This window comes from Sylvia atricapilla, chromosome 11 (genome assembly GCF_009819655.1).
Source record: "Sylvia atricapilla isolate bSylAtr1 chromosome 11, bSylAtr1.pri, whole genome shotgun sequence".
NCBI classification, from domain to species: Eukaryota; Metazoa; Chordata; class Aves; order Passeriformes; family Sylviidae; genus Sylvia; species Sylvia atricapilla.
The window spans coordinates 15706662-15728646 of record NC_089150.1 but is presented as its reverse complement, the minus strand read 5'-3'; the positions used below and the strand labels follow the sequence as shown (position 1 = coordinate 15728646).

At 37.9% G+C, this 21985-nt stretch overlaps 1 protein-coding gene across 1 annotated transcript; it reads right to left on the bottom strand.

Moving 5' to 3' along the window:
- Positions 1-1284: 1284 nt before the first annotated feature.
- On the bottom strand, positions 1285-21489 carry LOC136366046 (inter-alpha-trypsin inhibitor heavy chain H3-like). Its single transcript, XM_066326853.1, has 22 exons — positions 21385-21489; positions 17379-17402; positions 16056-16222; positions 14940-15044; positions 14352-14514; positions 13480-13590; positions 12886-13011; positions 12360-12476; positions 11462-11630; positions 11017-11142; positions 10587-10768; positions 9418-9603; positions 8972-9111; positions 8416-8570; positions 6651-6656; positions 5855-5881; positions 4921-4971; positions 4444-4557; positions 3659-3863; positions 2405-2577; positions 1810-1921; positions 1285-1710 (listed from the first exon to the last, which is right to left on the bottom strand). Exons 1-22 carry the CDS (start codon positions 21472-21474, stop codon positions 1581-1583), a joined length of 2679 nt encoding a protein of 892 aa, XP_066182950.1. The 5' UTR covers positions 21475-21489; the 3' UTR covers positions 1285-1580.
- Positions 21490-21985: the final 496 nt, after the last annotated feature.

Below are 21985 nucleotides of genomic sequence, written 5' to 3'. Positions count from 1 at the left end.
TCCATAAATCAAACAGGAAAGTTCTGGCTGGCCCAGGATTGCCTTGTGCCCAAACTCTGCCAGCCAGGTAGGTCAAGGTCTGCAGTCCACTGCTCTGCTTTACTGTGTTAACAGAGCAAGTGAGGACGGGACCAGCCCCCATGGGCAGTGCCACAGCTCCTGTCTCAGGATCCCAAATGGATCGTTGCTTTATTTCATTCTATTCCATCTAATTGATTCTCTTACAAGAAAAATTTAGAACTATGTAAACTTAAGCTTGTTCTGGTCTTCTCTCACTCCATTCTGTTGCTCTTCCTGCCTTCCTCATTTTTCAGTCACATATTTCCTTCTGGAGAAACTACTGCTTTCTTTCACCATTTCTGTCTGGGTTTAGCAGGCAAAGATCTGCAGCCACTGTGACATCCTCTCCCCTCACCTATTTTTTTTCTTCTACAAAACTGCTGCTTTCAGTAAAGGATTCTGCTCCTCAGAAAGGCTTGTGTCTCCCACAAATTTAACAGTAAGTGTATCTTTCCTCAATGTTTTTGTCTTTGATTTTTCTGTTGCATTTTTTGTTCACCTCTACCCTTGTTCTTTCAATTTAAGCTATCGCATCTTCTATCATTTGTTTCTCCCACTACAATCCTCTTTTCTATGTCTTCTGCATTTTAGCTTTCCACACAATGACTTTTTTTATCCTATTACTCTTGGGGAATTTTATGCTTTGCCATGTGAGACCACAACTGCCTTTCTGTGGCTGAAATGATTAAAAGAAATCTTGAAGTAAATAAGAAATATGGAGGGGAGATAACATGTTTTTGGTTGGTTTGGTATTTTGCTTTAGAAGGAAGAGCTTGCAATATCTTGCAGTAAAAAAATGAATATATAAATAAATGGGGCACTTACCCTGAATGGGTTCATAAATACTTTTATGAGAACAGAAGGAAGGGTTTTCCTTAAGAAAGAGACTGTCCAAAAGAGCTATCATCAACTCAAACATGAGTGCTGCTTGCAATCTTGGTGTTTCATTAATTTATAAAGACTCAGACATTCAAAAGTTAGGTTCAAATAAAAATGCTAAAATACAGAAGTCCTGGATGCCAAGAATCTCCTCCTGTGCTGACAGCAGCCCTCAGCACTGCACAGTCAGGAGGTCAGGTGGCTCCAAGTACCACGGGATTACCCCAAAATCTGATCTGGGCTGTCAGATGTCCTCTTGTGCTCAATTTCAAAATGCATCTGGCACCCCAGGCTTTGTGAAACTCGCATGAGAACATTGAGCTGTCAGAATAACAGAACCAGACATTGAGTACTGATACTTTAATTTAATCACTCCTGACACTCAATTACTGACTAAAAATTGCATAGAGGGTTTCTGTTATGTTTTACAAAGTAAAGTCAGAATTTTAAACCTAACAAGGAGGACACTTCAGGGGATGAGGGACCTTGCTCTTCAGATTGGATCAAATACACAGTAAAACTCTGTAGGAGAGCCATCATACCTTGTCCTTGCTAAACATGGTATAGTTCTTATATGTTGAAAATGCTGTTCTTTCAGATGAATATTGTCTGCCTGTGCATTTGAAGGAAGTTGTAGTTGCTTAAAAGAGACTGGAAACAATATAATCTGTGTGAACACCATCTATCAGCCCAGCTCCATTGTCATGGACAAACCAGCAAGGAATATCAACACCGTGTTTAGGATCTCTTCTGTAATCCTTCTGCCAGCCCCTGAAAGGGAAAACACAGCCATGGGAGTATTGAGGTAGGAACTGCTCCTGGGCAAGGAATCTTGCCTAAGTCTTTGCTAAGGACTTCATCATTTTGTACCTTGTTACTGTCAGTTCATTGTTTTTAACAATCATTGTGGCATCTGGTTTCTTGGGATCAGATCCAGGATGAATTTCAAGTATGGTGAAGTCAATGGGCTGGAAAAACTGTCCTATAAAGAGAAGTGAAAATTACCATTTCAGGCATTAAAACAGAAGTAAACCAAACAGAAATCCCAGAATTTCTACATTCCTCTACTGGTTTCCATGTCCCTTCAGAGTTTTGATTGGATAAGCAAACACTAAGTTTCAGGTAATGCTGAACATATGCCTGTGATATTATTGGTATTATTTTCTGTTTATAACCCAGAATTGCATCCACATCATCTGGATGTAAGTTCCAGCTTCTGACTGCATAGAACAATTACAGCCTTTTCTAGATATCCTTCAAAATATCCTCACTTGGTGTCTTGTCTATTCAGTTGAATTTATTACATGTTTTCCAAGTCTTCAGCGTTTTAAAAATCAAATAATCCACGTGTTGACCTCTGAAATTTTGAGGTGCAATTATTCTCAGCAGAAGTACAATATTCTCTCTATAAATTATGTAGCCTCATAAGGAAAGACCATCAGGGAAACACTAAACAAAGTCATACCTAATAATCCATGGGTCTGCTCAGACAGTTTATCACTTTTCAGTGTATAGAGTCCCAGGAAATCTTGGTGGAGAGGATGCTTCTTCCATACTTGGTGCAAAACTACAACAAATGAGGCACCACTGCCCATTGAGAGCACCAGATTTTTTTTCCTGTTAATTATCAAAGTTAAACTGAGGAAAAAAGAAAAACATGACTTAGAACATTGTGTTTACCAGAGTTAACAGCAACAGAAAGAAACGTGAGAAGAAGAAACAAATGTAGCTTTATAAACTGCTCAGTGTTTTTTAAGAGAGAGGGTGTGCTGCCTGTTTTGATTCATGGAGTCTCTCTGTGTGTTCACAGTTGCAGAATCATATAAAATGACACTGGAAGACACTACCTGGCCTTTAAACTTTTCAGTAAGATGTTTTTAGCAAAACTTGTCCTTTAACAGTGTGATTAGTCACAGATAGGTTGGTGATACATAGATGCAGCATCTCATGCTCAGTGACGCAAATTCTATTGATAAAACTGTAATTTCTTTGCCTGGATGCTACATTACACTTTTTCCTTTAGTTTTTCAGATAAGTCAACTCCCAAACTGCGTATTTTAGTGCTAGAATAGAGAAGATATGTTTCTGAATGTGTCAGTGATATCATCCATGTTATTTATCACAATAAAAAATCATGTGTATGAATGACAGTTTGCTCTTTCTGCTGCACTACCAGGCCTTGAGAAGGCAGAAATTTTATTCTACACAGTGAAATGTAAAGGAGGATGAAGAGAAAATGTTGCCTGCTCCTTCTGTAAACCTTTTGCACAGGTATAAATGATTCTGCAATAGATCCCATGAGAAATATACCTGCTGACAAGAAAAAATATACCAATCCTGTACCTGCCACAAGTTCCATTTTTAAAATGGATATTTGTTTTTGGAACATTGTTATGCCTTTGACACTATGTCTGAAGTTACTCCTTAAGTATTTGCAAGACACTGCTACATAAAGCACAATATCAATCTAGTTTTACCTTAGTCATAGCAATAGAAAATCAGGGAAAAGTCTTCATTGACTTATTTCAAACAGAGAAATTTGTGACTCATTCAGCAGTTACACAATAAAGTAGAGAGCAGAATCCAGCAGGGCTTGAATCAACTGCTTGTGTAGATTCACACATGAATCTTAGAAGTATATTACTGATTAACATTTAAAAACAATTTAAGAAGAGGAGAAAGTAATACAAGAGCCTGATACTCTTTCTGTGAGTCTTACCCTGCTTGTTGCAAGGTGACTGAGTCTAGCCAGGTGAAACTTGTTTGTTCATCCCCATTCTGAATTGTGATGGTCTCAGGAGTTACTGTCAGCTTTACATCCAGCTGCTTATTTGCAATACCAAGTTTTCCAAAATAGGAGTTTTGGATCTTTGCATCACTATTTGCTCTCTTATCACCAATAAGTTCTCCATTCACTGTGATGCCTAATACAGAAATGAAACAAGTATTGTTTAATACACAGGACCCGATCAACTGATGTCAAGGAGTGTCTTGAAAATTTAATAACAAGAAATTAAATATGAGTTGAAAAATAGATCAGAATCACTTAGTCATGTTTGTACCAAAGCAAAATAAAATTCTGGGGCTTGTTCTGTGAATTTCCACAGAGCCAACATTCACTTTGTTGAGAAAAGTTCAGTTTTTCCCAAAGAACAGAGAGTTTGTGATGGGTACAGAGTCCGAGAGACATCAGTCGCTCTTTACCAGATACTCCACAAACTGGTGACCTAAGGATTATGTTATTGCTTCTACTACAACTCACTGAGACAAATTACTACTCTCAACCCTCACAGTGGTTTTGAAAGTAAGTTTAGAAGTTCATTTTTCTACAAGAAATGAAAAGAGTCATGGTAATGGTACGCTATCAGAGCTACAGGACCTCCTGCTAACTTTGCTGGGAATAAAAGCTTATCCTACAGCTGTCTTTATTATAAAGAGAGAAAGAGCCTTTAAACACATTTTGTTAGAAGTATCCTGTATTTAAAAAAAAAGTTTAAAACTCACCTGTAACTGGGTCGTTTATTAAATTTAAGATCATGCCAGGGTTTTCATTGATATTGAAACAAATGGCATCTTTTTTTTGTTGTACTGATATAATGAAGTGTGGGTCTCCATCAACTGTAAAGGCAAATCACTGGTGTCTGTATAGTGATACACAGGGTCAAAGCTCCATACGAGCAGTTAATGCTTAATATTTAAATTTAATAACTAAATATAAATTACTTAATAGAAAACAAGCAGTTATCTGATGGGAAAGAAGACTGAGAAAATGACTACATATAATTTCAATTACTTGGTCTTTAGAAGACATTGAGAGATGTTTAAAAAGTAAATTAAAATACTTGTCCCTTAAAAATGAAAAATGGCTGCTTTTATGGAAGGGAATTATTGAAAATATTCATAAGAATTGTGTAATTTAGCCTTAAATTTAGCCTTAAAACCTCTTCTGTTCTCTACACAGACACTACTCCAACTACTCACCACTAGTATACCATGTGGGTGGTGATGCATGTGTGTGATATAGTGGTGAAGCTGCAGAAGGAAACAAAGTTGTTAGAAAAACTCGCACCAAAATGGAAAATTGCATGGCCCACATAAGATATCAGAGAGTTAATATGCTAGGTAAATCACTAAGTGCATCCTAGTGTTTGAAGCATGTACTCTACAGAATGACAGTTTGTGTGCTGGGTTTGAATCAAAAAAGCTTCAGGATAGAGACAGATTTCACTTGCAGTCTGAATTGCTCTGAGGGTTTCAATATAGCCCAAGCAACCCATCTGAAGGACACAAATAATTCAGACTTGAGGATTAAGCTATCAGAAGGAAATGCAACATCATCCATTGAAAACTTCTGACTTTTTGGGTTTGTTTTTTTATCGTTGTTGTTGTTTGGGATTTTTTTCCAGAATGAATTTAAGTCTTTTCAGTGAAGACTTCAAAAAACTAGACAGAGACAGAGACTGGCACTAATTTCCAGAGGAAAGAAAAAATCTGACTCTCCCATTTCCAGGGTTGCACAGCCAGCAATTTGCTGGATCAGTTGCTGTCTCTTGAATAAAACAGATGCAATTTGCACAAGGGACTGAACATGTTGATTTAGCCACAGATGACATCACAGTCCCTTGTTCCATAAAATTCCAAAGGAAATGCAGAGTGAAGTCCATCCTGTGTTTTTGGGAAACAGCTTTCAGGAAAAAAAATGGTGGTTTGATGAACAGGCGTTTACTCTTATAAACTATTTAGCTGAAACTTTGTCACCTCATATTGTTCAACCTCTAAGTGTGCTTTCAGCAGTAAGCAGAATTTGGTAATATTTGTTAAAGTGTAGTTGTATTGCCAGAAAAGGCATCTCTGCCTCAGGTAATTTCAGTTGACAGATCCTGCTCCATTTAGAAAAGTGAAGTAAATTACTTACCCATCAAAGGACCTGTGAACATCCCTGCTTGAATGAAACAAAATGGTATTTTAGAGGCTAACAAAGACCAAAACCCAATCTCACCTACTTAATTCCTTCCTCCTTCCAAAACCAACCTCAAAATCTTGTAATTATGTACAAATTTCTAAATACTCCAAAGTAAAAATTTAGTCAAAACAGTTTATTTTAGCATTTACAAGGCAACAGTATTGAAGGGGCTGAAAGCACACCCTGCTTTCCACCACAAATGTCTCATCTCCAAGAGCATGGGGTTTGCTCTGTCTGGGACTGGGACAACCTGCTGTTCTCTGGTCCCTCTGTGCCACCTTGTTCTAAACTGTATTTCCAGGAAGGAAGAATTGCCCACCTGGTTCCACTTTTTTTACTCTTCTGCTCTTTTTACATCTGAAATTCTGTCAGGGTACCGGAAGACAGGGCTCTGTGCTTTAGAAGTGGCAATCATGGCATGAATGAAGACATCTTTGTCTTCAATAATGGGATTGCTTCACATGGGCACCTGGAAGTGCCCAGTGCCAGCCCTGGGGAGCAGCTCACTTGTCCTGGGCCTGAATTCTATGGTATGGTGGTGGGATGCTGCAATTGTCAGAAACAGGAACTAAACTGAAACCACTATTCACAGACTTATCCATCTGAGAAATTGTGTATCTATTTATAACATGATCTTGATTAATTCCCCATGAACTTCATGAAAATATTGCAGCCCAGATCAAATATGTAATGTAGAAAATCCATCTCTTTTAAAATACTAAGTGAATTTAATAAGAAATGTACATACCTTCAGCTGTTACCATGGGCAGGTAAGAAGTAAAAGGAAGAAAAAGAGAAATTTACAGTTTCAGTTATACAATTGCACAACAAGGATTCTGACCCTAATAAAACATTGTAAAAAAACTGTTTGAAAACTCAACCAGCTATCTTCAGTATTTTGTAATGCCATTTCTTCCCAGTGATACAACTCAGTATTTGTAGATCAAACAGAAATGTACAGAAAGTAAAGAGCTGTTATGTGGGGCAGCAGAACTGCTATTTATTATGCCTGTGACAAGAGCTCTTTTTGGAATTGTTCTATTGCTGTGCCATACCTATATTGCAAAATGTTCCTTACTGGTTTTACTGTTTTGTGATTTTCCAGGCATTTGGATGATTCTATTAATACTGACTGGATGATTTGGCACATTGATTTGTGAATTGAGACTGTTTTCTTACACAGGGGAAGTGCTTTGAGTATTTTCTCCTATTACTGCTCTATACTATCTATTTACAGAGAAAATTTCCTTGGAAAGAGGTTCAGAAAACATGGAAAGGAAAAGCAAATAACTGGAGATGACTGAGTGGATGCCACTTGTGTTGGGGGATGTTTGGGGGTTTCCATCTTAGGGAGGGAAGTTTCTAGCTGCAAACTTTAAAGTCATTATGTCGTGTAGTGACTTGAAGGTTGAATTAATCATGAAGGGGTTTTATGTCATTATTCCATTATGAGAGTCATGAAAAATACTGAAAAAATTTATCAGCAGAATTCCTGAAGAATGATTCAGAGTTGAAGGGCACTTAGCAATTCACTGGTTTCAGGATTTACTGCAGCTGTAAAAAACCTCACTAATCTCCAGTATCTCTGTTATGCTAAAATGCCTGAAGTTCCTATGCCAAAATCAGAAGATTAGAAAGCTTTTCATCCAGGAGGCAGCAGAGAGCCCACACAGAGCCTCCAAGGAACTTTTAGGGGCTTTAAACAGAAGTTGGGGAAAAATTAAAGAATGCAGATAGAAGAGATTGGAAAGCCTCTGTCAGACCTGTGGGATGAGGGTGGCCCAAACAATACAAGGAGATGAAGTTAGAATGCCTTGGGGGCACACTGAGCAGAGAGCACTGCCTTGCTTGGCCAGAGAGCAAAGAGGAACAGAATATTTGCTACACAGGGGTTAAACTGAGAGGCTGAAGTATAGGAAAGAAAAATGTTTCACTGAGCAAGGAGTTCATAATTAGCTAAAATATCAGAGGAGTTGAAAACAAATTGTGTGCTTTCAATATAATTGCTTCTCTTTCTGCAATATATGTGTGACTATTGTGTTTTACATATGTAATCTCAATCTTTTTACAACCTGATACATCCTGCATGAGGAAGAGCTCTTGCAAATTCTGCCTTTTCATGTGGAAAGAGGTTACTACATCTATCCCTAGGCTGAAGTATGTAGAAAAATAAAGGAGAAAGTGATGGTAAATCATCTGAATATAGCTGGATTATTAGATTAGAAATGCTTCTTGGTTTTCAGAGTCTTTTTCTGTAATAGTTTTTCTGTTTAGCTTAAAATACATTTATTTTAAATTTAGTACTTTGCCCATATGATTTAGTAATGAAGGATGGTTTGATGGAAATGTGCTTTACAATGAGAAGTAATTTTGCATAAACCACACGTGCCAGGCTTGGAAAGTAGATTTTTCAGATACATATTTAAAACTGTGCCCACATGAAAGCCTTTCTTTAGGGGAACATCAAAGGATTTGGCTTCTCAAATATAGTACAATTGTGTAGATGTCTATACCTTCAGTGGGTTTATCAGCAATCCCCTCTTCATTGCCATTTTCTTCTGGTTTTGTTACCACCATGGATGTCAGTGGTGTTACAAACTTGTACATTAGTGAGAGAGCCAGGGCTTGAGCTGTAAGATTTTCCTTTTCTTCTCCTGTAGCTGTAAGGCTGAATACAGGAAGAGAATCCCAGCATCAGATTGCTGAATCACTCACCACACTTCAGATTAAATATTTTAAAGTAAAGTCATTTCTCTGCAGCTAATTTATCAATAAGATATATCTGTTACAATCTAAGAGCACTTCTGATACTACTGTCTGTCCAAGAGAAAGGCATAACTGTGCTTTATACTGGCAATAATTTAAAATTGTTTCATTTGCAACCTGAAACAGGAATACTGAGGCTAGGGAGAAGAATAGTTGGTGGATCTCCCTCACTGTTTTTTATACTTTTCCATTGGCACCTCAGCTTCACATCCTAGAAACTGCAGGAGTCAGAGGGTGTAAGGGCTTCAGAGCTAAGGTAGGTATTATTATTCCAGTTATTATTATTATTCCAGGTATGATTACCGTTTTTCCAAGAGTTGTTCAATGGTAAGATAAGCCCAGAGCCTTTCAATGTACTCTCCAAATATGTATTGTTGTTCTTGGAAAGCCTGAGCTGTTTGCTCAGCATCTTGCTGTGTAGTGTATGACAGGGCATCATTAGCCTGTTGGGAGTAAGAACATTCTCTGTATTCACAAGTAGTAAGGGACTGACAGAACTTCCCAAAAATTAAGACCTTCACACCTGAAAATCTAATGAAATTGAAAACCAGCCTGGTTCTACACCAGAAAATTGCCAGTGTTGTATAAGGAATTTTGTCCCATTGCTCCTGGGAATTTAAGAGGCGTACACGATAGAACATAACCCAGTTTTTCACATTCACGGGGCATTCTTGTTCATAACAATGGAGGTAAGAGAAGCATTCAGTGATTTTGTTTAGCTCACAGAGGTCAAATAAATCCATACTTACACCTTCGCCTCTTACATCTACAGACAAATGGTTTTGGTTGATGTCTAGAAAGCGCCCAGCCACCACAATCTCAGATCCATCATAGAAATGCTTAAAGCTGTTAGTAGTTAGGTCTGATATTTCATTTTCTGGGTAGTTTAACTCCACATCTATGAGCATGGGATTTGACACCTCGTCATAAAACCCCTGTAGGATTGGAAAAAAAAAAAAAAAAACAAAACAAAACATTTAACTTCTGTAGTTTCTTTAATTCATGGGTAGATATGTAACCAGAAACATCCTGCTATTTCAGCAATGAAAACTAAAAGTGTATTTTATAAGAAATATTTAGATATCTAGTTAAATCTCAGGCCTAGAAATCTACAAATGATGGCAATGAGAAAGGACATACAAACTCTTCAGTCTTGCTAAGAGAGAGGAAAAATATTTGAGAATGTGCTGTGGATGATGAGTTCCATCAATATAAATCAAGAGAGATACCAAGCCTCCTGTTATTTGATAGAGATAATTTTCTACACCTCTTCTCTGCAGAGACTGACATGAGAACCTAATCAAAGGAGACTGGTATTCGATTTTAGCAGAGATTGCAATGCAATCTAATATCTAATTCTTTGGTGAATTCTTTGAATGGCTGCTACTGGAATATGAGAAGTAAAAAAAGACAACCCTGTATGGCCTATAGCAGTTTCCATGTCTTATGCAATTCTAAAATTCCTCTGGAGTGTGGTAAGATATACCTGCTTGCAGTAAGTTTCTAAAGAAAGACTATCTAGATATTTATGATCTGTAAATCTTCTTGTCCCTTCATAACCACATGATCTGTGAGGTGCAGGAGACGCAATGACTGCAGCAATTCCACCAGAGTGTCCTTCAGAACTGTGACTTGTGTCATCCTATGCCAAGTTTTAAACTCCCTGCCATAGCCCACAGTATCTCCCTTTTACTGTCCCTGTACTTCCTGCTGATATAAAAGAAGGAGAAAATTAAATGCAACTAAAGATCCCTACCAACTCAAACTATTCTATGATTTTAGTACTCTGACCACCACAGACTCTAGAGTATCTCAGTATCAGATAACACACTGGGATTTTGATTATTTGAAAACAATAATGTGAACAGTTATCTGACCTAATGTATCTCTGATCTCATGTACATGGTAATTACTGCACCTGAAGCTGCAAAGCTGCATCAGAGTCAGGATAAATCCGACGGGCCAATCCTTTATTCTCCAGTGCCATCCTCTCCAGGAAGCCGTAGTCAACACCACTGCCAAAGCCAAGATTGTATAAGGTGTATCTACCATCAATGGCCTTCTTCACTGCTTTCTCAATCTCATGAGTATTTGATACACCTGCATCAGACCAGGAAATGTTTGAGTTGTTTCCAAAATAAGATAAAACGATCACAAAATCAAATGTGACTTGGCATGTTCGGGTTTCTTAGGAGACATTACCAAAAGCTTGATTTAATGCTATGATCCTGGTATAGTAGCATTCAAATAATGAAAATATCCAGGAATCAAAGATGAAGGCCAATATTAACTAGCATTGTTTGTTAGTTAATGAACTCTCTTTATTATTCCATCCAACACAAACTTACCTACATTTGGTTGGCCATCTGTTAACATGATAATTATAGAAGCACTTCTCCTGGGCACAAGGTTTTCTTCATGAGCAGCATTCAGAATATCAATTCCTCTCATCAAACCACCGTGTAAATTTGTCACTATGAGGTAGACATAGAAATTTGGTTTTAGCAAAGGCTGTAAAAATAAAAGTCCATTTTTCACTGGGGTCTGAAGAGATTTCATTGCAGTAAGAAAATGAACGATTTGAATTTACAAGCAAGGGGATGTCTAGATAGAAAAGTACCTGGACTTTGGAAACATAAAGAGAAATAGATGTCACCTTCTGAGTAAAACTGAACTTCAGGAGTGCCTCATCAGCAATCTGAAAACCCAACAAACTGTAGCATTGTGTTCACAGAATCAATCAATAAATTAACTGACTCAATGACCTATTGGCAAGACCAGTCAAGTACTTACTGCCTTGAGCAGAAATTTGCCTAACAAACTTCCTTGCTTCATCCAGATTCTCAGGAGTGGCCTTGATTAATGTTTCTTTCCAGGTAGATATTTCACTATCAAATAATATGAAATTGAAGAAGTCATCTTCTTTGATGTCATCTAATATTTTTAATAGTGCTTCTTTTGTCTATAAGACAAAGAGATTTAATTATATGATTCAACATTTAACAGAATATGTGATTTTACATCATTAATCTCTCAGCACTGGGCTATTTTTTACTCCTACACAGTATATATTGCAAAAATTCTTGTTCTGTTCTTGCCAGTTCCTGTGTCCATTTCAGAGTAACTCTAGGGAAGTCAGCTGCAAGAATATCTGGTAAATCTTTGTAGCTGAGATGAAAATCAGCTTTCCTGTCATGGTTGGTTGCTTACACTGAGATAAGCTAGCATGGCAAATGGGCTAGAGGTTAGTGAAGAAGCTCATAAACAAGCATGCCTGGATATTTTGAAGCAGAACCAAAACCTGAAAATTCTGAACATTAGCTCAGTCATAACTCTGAAAAGACCTGCTGCTTTCCAGATACAGAATGAATAGAGAAAATGCACATAATCTGTATGCACAGCTTATTTTGGAACTGTCAAACACATGACAGTACTCTTTGGATATGTTGATATTTAGAGTTTGGAACTAATGACATTTATAAGTAAATATTGGCTAAATGTATAGATTTTGTAACACTGCAGACTAGTACATCTGGCACTGGGCATACAAGAGGTCACTCCACTAAGGCACTTTGTACAGCTTGAGCAGCATATGTGCACTGTAAAGCATTGTGTCCCTTCCAGCACCATCTCTCTCCCAGCATTTGTTGCAGCTCTTTCACTGGAACTCTATACAAATGTAGTAACTCACTTGTTCAATTTCTCTTCCAATCATTGAGCCACTGGTATCCAATACAAAAATAACATTCTTGGACAACTTCGGAAGATTTGTTGGTGCAAAGAAGTGTACAAAGTAGCCATTGACAATCTGAAAAAGAAAATGTTAAACAAAACCCACACCACCACCAAGAAGTTTGCTACATTTTAAAGGTAAAAGAGATTTTTTTTTACCTTTTTCTAGCCTCTGAATGGCCTAAAATGTTTTAATGGCCCTGACCAATCTCATCTCTGTCCATGGGCCCAGGAGTGTAATTTAATTGCAAGACTGGGCCTTTAGTCCCTGCCTGAGCTACAGTTTCAGATCATCTGTCTCCAGCTGTGTCACAGCTATACCTGTTTCTATCCATGGACTCCACTGTTTTGGATCCCAGCCTGAAGACTGACTCCTGCTCACACTCAGCTGTCTCTTGGGAAACAGCTGGCCCTTGCTGCTCACTGACCTTTACTGTGCAAGTTAAACTGTTCAACAGTTCAGAATTTCAAGTTGTTAGACTTACTTGCAAATTATCTGCAGTTGTTCTCTCCACATCATATCTTACAATAAAATCCCCATCCAAGAGAGACTGTGAGCAATTCGCACAGGTTCGCTGCTGATCAAGGGTTGGTTTGAAACAGATGTGGCCCTGAAAAGAAAAGCCTTCCTTAGATCTGAACCTTAATAGCTGAAAATCTTCTACAGAATGCATCTGCATTTTTTGAAGCTGGTATATTTATTTTCATAGACATAAGAATAACCTGTTTTATCAGGTTAGTTACTAGATTGTATGTATCCATATGTATTTGGAAAATTTTTGGTGGTAACTGACACATGAAGGCTGCTATCCAGGGCTTTCTCCATATGCTTACTTTCCCATCTGCTTTGTGGGGTCAGCTTTTCACTCTGAATGACACCTTTGATAAAACTGGTTTATGTTTTAGGAATTCTACAACCCCCATATAGGGGAAAACTCCTTGTTAGCAATTCAGTTTTTCTGTAAGAGATAATTTTACTGGTATCCAGGTTTCCTCTTGCTGCCATTGCTAGCACTGAAATCATTATTTCAGAATTATAACCATAATAAATGAATCATGGAATGCAGTAATCAATGTACCTTTTTTCCTGAAAAAGTTTTTTTAATGGTATTTTGCAGCTCATTGGTGATGAATGTTCCTTCTGCTTCCAGCTCAGTGATACCCTGGGGCTCAAAGACATCTACTTCAATCTGAAATATTAATTGAAAATTTACTGTGATTGATTAAACCATGATGTATCAACTCAGCCATTTACAAGAGGATAAGCAACTACAAATGTGACAAAGGGATTTTCATAAAAACAAAGAAATTTACTTTTGTAATTCATAATAGCAGTCCAAATCTACAGGTGTGTGGACACATTTTCAGCCAAAGAGGCCTTTTCAAACACAGAAGTTAAAAACAAAGCCAGAAATAAGTAAACTTTAATAGAAATATGAGTTGCTGGAAAGCTAGAGAGTGGTATCCTACGATGGCAGGTAGGCACAAAAAGCTGCAGTATTACAGAATGTGACGTGCATCACTGTGATTTAATGATGCTGTTGTTTCACAGCGGTGTGAGAAAGCTGGAGTTTATGCTATAAAGGCATATACTGTTACTCATGTTGGAATTCTGGAAACTTAGATTTTAAGTATTAATCCTAGCTTTAACACGAAGAAAAGAAGGTAAGAAAACAAAAAATTCCAAGGCATTGTAATAGCTTTTTCAGGTTTTCATTCAAGATTTCTTTTGGAATGCTCAGTAGATGAGCAAATTTGTCAGATTTACAAGTAAAAGTCTTCATTAAAGCATGCTGGTGAGTGCTCCCCATGTGACTCATGAGAAATATTATCATAGCCTTTAACTCACCTGTGAACCAGTGGGAATGACCATGGAACTCCACTTTCAACAGATACACAGAATTTCATCATCTCTTAAATTACAGTCACATTTGATCAGTTTGCCATTTACCTCAAAATCTTTGACAAGCTGCTTTGGTTTTACTTTGATGAACATTTCATATTTTCCAAACTGTCGCTTCAGCAGTTCCTCATATGTGAGTTCGAAAGTCACTTTACTGGCTGCTTTAATGTTGACTGAGACAGTGAATTTTTCTGTTTTTCTTCCTGAAGCTCTGTATTTAAGTGGGTAGGAGAAAGATCTTTATCCTCTTTCACAATATTTATTGTTGGAGGCGTATGGTTTTTGAAAGGAAATAAAACAAAGATGGGAATTTTGATCTATTGCTAAAAATCATCAATCAGTTCTTAGAATCACACTCAACCCATAGAATTTATTCAAGTTTCCCTGTGAAATTAATCCCTGGAATAGGTCACGCAAAATCAGTGAAAGTTGCAGGAATAGCCTGTCCATAGTTGCAGATAGTGCCTGTTTAGTCACAGGCTGTATTTCCTTTTTACAATTTGTGCCACAGTAACTATAATTTAATGATTGTTCTTTGGTCCCATAATGTCAACAAAGTGCCAGAACACAGCATTTCCAATCTCACAGTCTGCTATGGAGTGAAGCTGTGGAAGCCACACAAGACATGATGCTTACTTGACAAGACCAGCAGTCTGTCCTCGTGAAACAGCCTTCTCATATTGCTTTTTTGCTGCTTCTTTTTCCTTTATAGTTCCAGGATAGGTTACACCATCAATTGTCCTGCAGATGAAAAAGTCCTAGTTCAATTGAAGGTTATCATAGGAATTCTCCCTTTATTGATTTGTTTGCTAAGAACCACTTTCAGAGACCTGCTATTGCCAAGATTTGGACCCTTTCACTGAAGCCAGGCTCCTCAGTGAATTCAGTTGGAATGAAGAGCTCTGTGCTCAGTATCATAAAAAAATCTAAACCAATCTTTACTTTGAATTTGATCAAAACTGGGATACAGCAACACAACTTACACCTGCCATATTCCTACACTTTAGCAGCTTCACCATCTCATCTCATCTCATGGCAAACCAACTCTCTGGATGTGACTCACCTGTCTGGATATCACCATCTACAGAAGAGCATTTCATCCTTGAACTCCTTAGAGGACTAAGCAGCCATTTCTCATCACCTCACTCTATGGCAGAAGTTCTAAAATGCATTATGAGTGGCTGTGCCCTAAAACTACTGCTCCTCTTCACTGGAGATAAAGCAGGCACAGTGTGATTAGCAGAGATGGATGTGCTCAACTGAATCAAACCCCATCATGGTGGAGAGCTGCACATGATTGCAAGTAAAGGTACAAATGTAAAGGAATAATTCTACTGTCTGCCTTTCATTCAAATATGATTTTTAAATGAAGAGATAAATTAAGCTATAATGCCATCAGGGAAATTAAGTAATGGAACCCTCCTGGTTTGATAATATCAGAGTAAGTAAGAGGTATTTCTGAAAAGGTGGATGAATCTGCAGGAAAGGTCCCCCATTCCCTAAGGTTCCCTTCTATTCATGATGATGAATAGATATAATTGAAAATTAGTAATCTTTTCTACAGATGTACAAATGTTTGCCTTTTTCCACATATCTTGCATGTTAAGTTAATAATACCAGAAAATTACCCAGGAGGTGTTTAGAAATCTATTCAAATTGCAAAGTAAAAAATGAACATTTGGGTTCAGCTTCTTCTAGTTGCATTAGCACAGATTTTTAGTCTTCTTTAACAATATTGCAAAGATTACACACATGCTGAAGTTGGTAATGAAGGCTGTCTTAGGGAGTTCAACATCAAAGAAGACTTCCTTGGACACATTTCCACGATTGACAGCTCGACTGGTGATGACATTGTGTGCAAACCGGGAAGTCACTTTACTATCAATTTTCATGCTATAGATTTCTATCCCATCGACAACCTGTAGATTGAGAAATGAAAAAAGGCAAAAAGAGCACTTGCTATTACACTCGTGTGTGTTAACTCGTGTGTGTTATGACCATATTTTTAAAGAGAAACCACAGCAGAACATCAATCACTCCAAAGCAAAAAGAAAGATCTAATACAAGAATTGGTGCACAGCTATGTTTGCTTAGATATCTATTTCACTGGCATGATGGTGCTATTCCATGTCATAACTATAGACTTTAACAAAATACTACCACCACAGCAAAAATACTGCCATTATAAGAGTAGTTTTTTTCGACTGAGAGAGTGACTTTTAATGGTTATTCAAAGAGCAAACTGTTTACTGCTGCCTCACTGTACTAGTGACTGTAGAGGTGTAGATGATTCCTGGAGCAGGGATGTAAGTAATCCTCTTGTTTAAAAATAGACCAAATGCCTCCAAATTCCATTTTATGTTATACTCAGCTTCCTCCCAGCTGGAGCTCAGTCTTTTTTAAACAAGGAAGTGGGCAAGGCAATGCTTACTTTATTTGAATGAGCAGCTATAAGGTTTCTGGACACTAAGTGAAAGCATGGGTAACAACAGATGCTCCCACTAGGAACAACAAGGTCTGTTTTTTGCAGCAAAACCAGCACTGGAAAGAATCTTGGAGATTTTATGGTGGGCCTGATCTCTGCTGATTGATTAAGAAAGTCCCCTGTTTGGGGACCTTAAATCAAAGCATTTAAGCATTGCTGAAGGGGAATCCAGGTGTCAAGTGGAATCAGCCCGAGAGATGAAGTCTGCCTTCCTTAGCAATAACTACAATATACTACATAATATCGCTGTTACACAATAGCAACATAAAAGGAAAAACAAAACCAACATAGAATGAAAGTCTGTTAGAGATGACTTCAAAACAACTCAGGTATTTATTCAAATAAAACGAGATTAAAAATCATTTGTTCATCCTCTTTCCTTGTCCAGGAGCTTCCATCAGAACTTGGAAAGAAACTGCCTAGTTAGTCCTACTGCCTAAAACAGGCAGATCTGGGCTCTTTCCCTCGTCATACACTCAGAAATATCCATTTGCTCAGACTAGACTCACAAAAACATTTTGTGAACACAGTGAGAATATTCTTGTCACTATAAAATCTTGGTAGCCCAGACAAAACCAAGCCTTACTCACCAAGTCATTATCAGCATTTCGCTTCTGTAAAGAGAAAAAACAGGAAAAAAATCAGGACTTAGGTAGGAAAGCTGCATTTAGAAATAAATCCCTTAGCATCTCTGTAGTTGTCGCAAGTCAAAAGAAGTCCAGGAGAAGAAAGGCTTGAGAAAGGTCTTCATTAATAAACTGAAGTAAATTTGAGGAAAGAGCAGGTAAGGGATGTGAGGCAGGTTGTAGTTATTTTGCTTATGGCATTCCTAGCTTTGTTGAATCTTTTGGTTTTCATTTGATGTTAGTTTACCTTAAATACTGTGGTTTTGAAAGGTAAGTTAAACTCTGAATGTTGCTTACTTTATATTTTGCTCATGTGACACAAAAAGTGTCTTCTTCCAGCTGAAAATAAACATGGACCCTTGAAATTTGAGGGAGAAGGAGAGGAAAAGAGGCGCAAATGCTCAGTGTCATTTATAATTAAATTTCGTTGAGACTAAAGAACACAGTAAATCTGCTTAATAGGTCTTCCTTGAGTACAGGTTGGCTGTATGGTGGCCTCAAGTAAAACCAGAATATCTTGTCCTCATAGTGAAATCTTTTTCTTGAGAATTTCTAGATCTGGGTGCTGCAGCACGTTTTCTTTTCAAACTTATTCTCCTTTGGAAGAAATAAGAGTTGTATCAAAGCATAAAAACCCAGTTTGCCCTTTTTTCTCCCTGTCACACAAATCCAAACTATCAGGCAGATGCACCCTTACATTTTTTTCAGACTCCTAAATTTTTCCCATTTCAGCCCACCAGCCTCTCATCCTAACATGACCAGGTAGGAAGGTAATCCAGCAGGATTAGAGAGGAGAGGCTGTCATCACAAAAAGCTGCATGGAGGGGGAAAAAAAGCAGTTAAAAATGTGTGTGAGGGTTCCCATATTTGCTCCCAGAGTAGGTGCAAATATCAGAAGTTGTACAATATCACGTACTCTGCTCTGAAAGAGAGGACAAGCATTAAACAAACTTCCTGAGTGCTGTTAAAATAACAGCTTGTGTAACTCAATTCCCATCAGCTCAGCTGCAAACACCTTATCTCATCTGGTTCCAAGAGCCTCGGGGGTCACTTTTTGTGGAATTGTGTTTACCTACTACACCAAATGCAGAGGGAAGGACACAACAAATCAGATACACCTCTCAAGTACACTTAAGACTTTCAGTAGCTTTCACAGGTGGAAACTGAGACACAGAAGGGTGGGTTTTTTTGTTTATTTGGGGGTTCTTTTCAAGACACTATATTAAATCTGTGGTAATGCAAGGTTTGAGGGAGAAGGCTTCTCTTCTGCTGTGAAGAGTCTGGCAAAAAAAAAAAGTCTGTGTGCATTTCTTTAGGTTCATCTTTCAAACAGTTACTGCCATCCAGATGATTTCTGTGTGTCCACCTCTCCTTTACACAAGCATAATTAGATTTCTTTAGTATAAAGTGTGCACCAACTCAAATCTGACCTTTCCAATGTTGGAATTATCTTTTCCGTATCCATATTGTCATTACAGCTTGTCATTTCCCCTTGCAAAACAAACTGAGGTATGCACTCTGGGAAACAAAAAGATGGAACTCTGTGAAATGTCTGTTTGGTTGGTACAAACTTTTCCTTACAGTTGAACTACCAGGCAATGTATACAAAATACAAAAAAACCCCAAACAAAAAAAAAAAAAAAAAAAAAAAAAAAAAACCAATGAAACAAAAACCCAACAAAAAACGATAAAAATGTGTATAGCTACAAATTCTGCAATTCTGACTACTGCTTCCAAACTGAAAGATACTGTATCTGCATTTAAATTTCAGAGAATTGCTGTCATGCACATTCTTGATCAGAATTATGGCTTCAACAGTAGGTTTGAAGGAGTTCTATTTTGATTCTGTGAATATTTTGAGGGGTACCCTGCAATTTCCATTGAAACTACAGAAAAATGTCTCTGGGAAAGGCACTACTCACTTTGCACTCCACTTCAATGGAGATACTCAATCCAGCTGGACATCACCCAGCTACCTGCTCTAACTTACTCTGCTTTGCACAGGCGAGGGGATTATGTGACTCTGTGATTTTGTTCTGCATTTTTTTCATTTTTTAATGATTCACTTGGGTGTAACGTGGGCCATCACTAACATCAAGGTCATTTTGAGCTATGTGGGCAAAAAGCAATAGTGTGCCAATCAAAATTATTATGCAATTCTACACTAAAATGAGAATTAACATCCTCTACCCTGGGTAATCGTTACTTGATAAAATGTTACTGTATTATTTTCACCTATTTGCCAGGTGCACCAATTATTAGAATTTTATCATTTTTCAATTGTGCAACAGCAACAAACTCTTCTTTTGTTTAATACTGTTTTGCTGTGGCAGCAGAAAAGAATAGAGGTGCAAAAAACCTACATAAATTGGAGAGGAAAAGAAATTTGAACTCCCAAGAAAACAGAGAGGGAAAAGAGGACTCCATTACAGTACTTGCTGAAAGAAGCCCTGATTGTACAGCTTGGGAAACTAAGCCACAGCACTACTAAAAAACACAGCAAAGACTGTACAATTATCCTGCAGTGACTGCTGGGAATCCACAACACTGAACGAGGTATTTGCATATACCCCTAAATGCTACATAGGAAAACAACACATGAAAATGATCTCTGAATCTACAGCAACAGTGAAGATTTCATACCCCAAGTGATGCTAATCAGGTGCTACAGAGAAGAGCCCATAATGCAGCTCATCAGAGCAAGGTGTACCAGCACACACAGGGAACACCGATGTGGATTTTTGTTCGACTTTCAGCAGAATTTCTGCCAACTGTGTCTACGTGGCTGTGGCTCTAAAAGCAGCTTTGACAGCTCAAAGGTCATCAGCCAGCCAGAATTCCAGCCATGCTTCAGCACTGGATACTGCTTGCTTAAAGGGGCCAAGACACAGATGGGCACCGAGACCTTCACCCTACACAGCAATCTCCTCCATTTCAGCCAAATCACATTTGCATGAAGTACAGAACAAAAATGGGAGAATCAACTGACTTTTCCATAGTGCTCTGCATTTATGGATGGAGCATTATAGCGAGATTTGGCAGATTTCCATCTAGAAACAATTTAGCACTGCAAGACATACAGAGAGCCACAGGCACTATGGTAGTCAGCAGGGAAAAGCTATATTATATCTGGGCTACATGATGATTAAATAATAAGAATCTCTGGCATTTCCAGTTTGCAGCATTAAGTCTCACGTTGACTTTAAAAAGTTAGACATGTTAGTATTCTGATTTTCAAAGAAAAAGTCTTGGCAAAGATCACAACCTAATCCACAGCAATCAACTGTAAGTTGCTTTGTCCTGTTCTACCCAATAACTCAGAATGCTCCCTAAAGAGATTTGCCCTCTGTAACATTTCAGAGTCCATAGCCACTGAGAGAGAGGAAAATAATTTATGGAGGCAAGGAGTAGAGGCCAGCAACTTAACAAAAGAAAATTAGGCAAAACATCAGGCAGCGCTGCCTTACTCAGAGATCCAGTCAAAATCAGAATGGCCTCTTTGAGAGCTCTATCTCATGTTGTGCTAACATGCAAATCTTTTGAGAAAAATCCTACCATGTCATTTGGATAGTGGGCATTTATCCTGATGCCATGTTACATCTCTGTTTTCTGCTTCTTAGAGCCATCTTTTCATTTGTATTCCTTAACAGGTGCCAGTCAGTTCCCCAGCAGCACTGATTGCTTTACACATTTAAATATTTTACTAAAATATGTCACCATTATGTGGCGATGACAGTGAAAACAGAGCAAAGGGATGTTTTAAAAAGACAGAGAGAACTTCGGAGCTGATTAAAACTGAGGCAGATTAGAATCAACCAGCCTGAGTTCCAGCTTTTATCCTGTGTCCAGAGGTATCAGAGAACACAGAGCTCCCGCTGCCAGCATTTTATGAACTCTCTGATAAATGCTGATAAACTGCAAGAAATTAATCTTTGAGGAGTGGGAGCCCCGTACAGGGTTGATTACTTACCTTGTTGTTTCTGACATGTGTTAGCAAAAAGTCTGAGGATGCAAGGGCAGGAAACAATACTAAAATAAAAAGCAATAGACTGTTTTCCATTTTGGAAAAAAAGTGAGGTTCCAATTGGAATGATATCAATAAATATCTAATGCTTTGTTTACCAAGTGTTAATAAATAACCCAATGACAGAAGTGAGATTAAGCATTAGGCATTTGGGAAAGTTCAGACATTGGATTTTGAATTAGCATAATCTACAGAATACTGTTAGAAAAATCTGTTAAATAATTCACAGAATATTTCAGCAATGTCTCTTCTATATAATAGCTCCAAACAGAAATTCACAGCCATTTCTGTAGTGGCAACTGAGATTAATCTCCATCCCAGACCCACTTTTTTCCCAAATGAAAACTGTCATCTTTCTGATACTTCTTTAAAGGCTTTCCCTGGCTCAAATTTACAGCACCCATAACAGAGCTTGCAGTCTGTGAAGACCATTTAAGCTCCATTTCAAAAGTACCCCTGTAATCCTCCATATCACTCAGGTACCTGATTTTGGTGTCGTTATTTGACATATATCCTGTCCAGTCTAGAAACTTCCCATTACATGGGC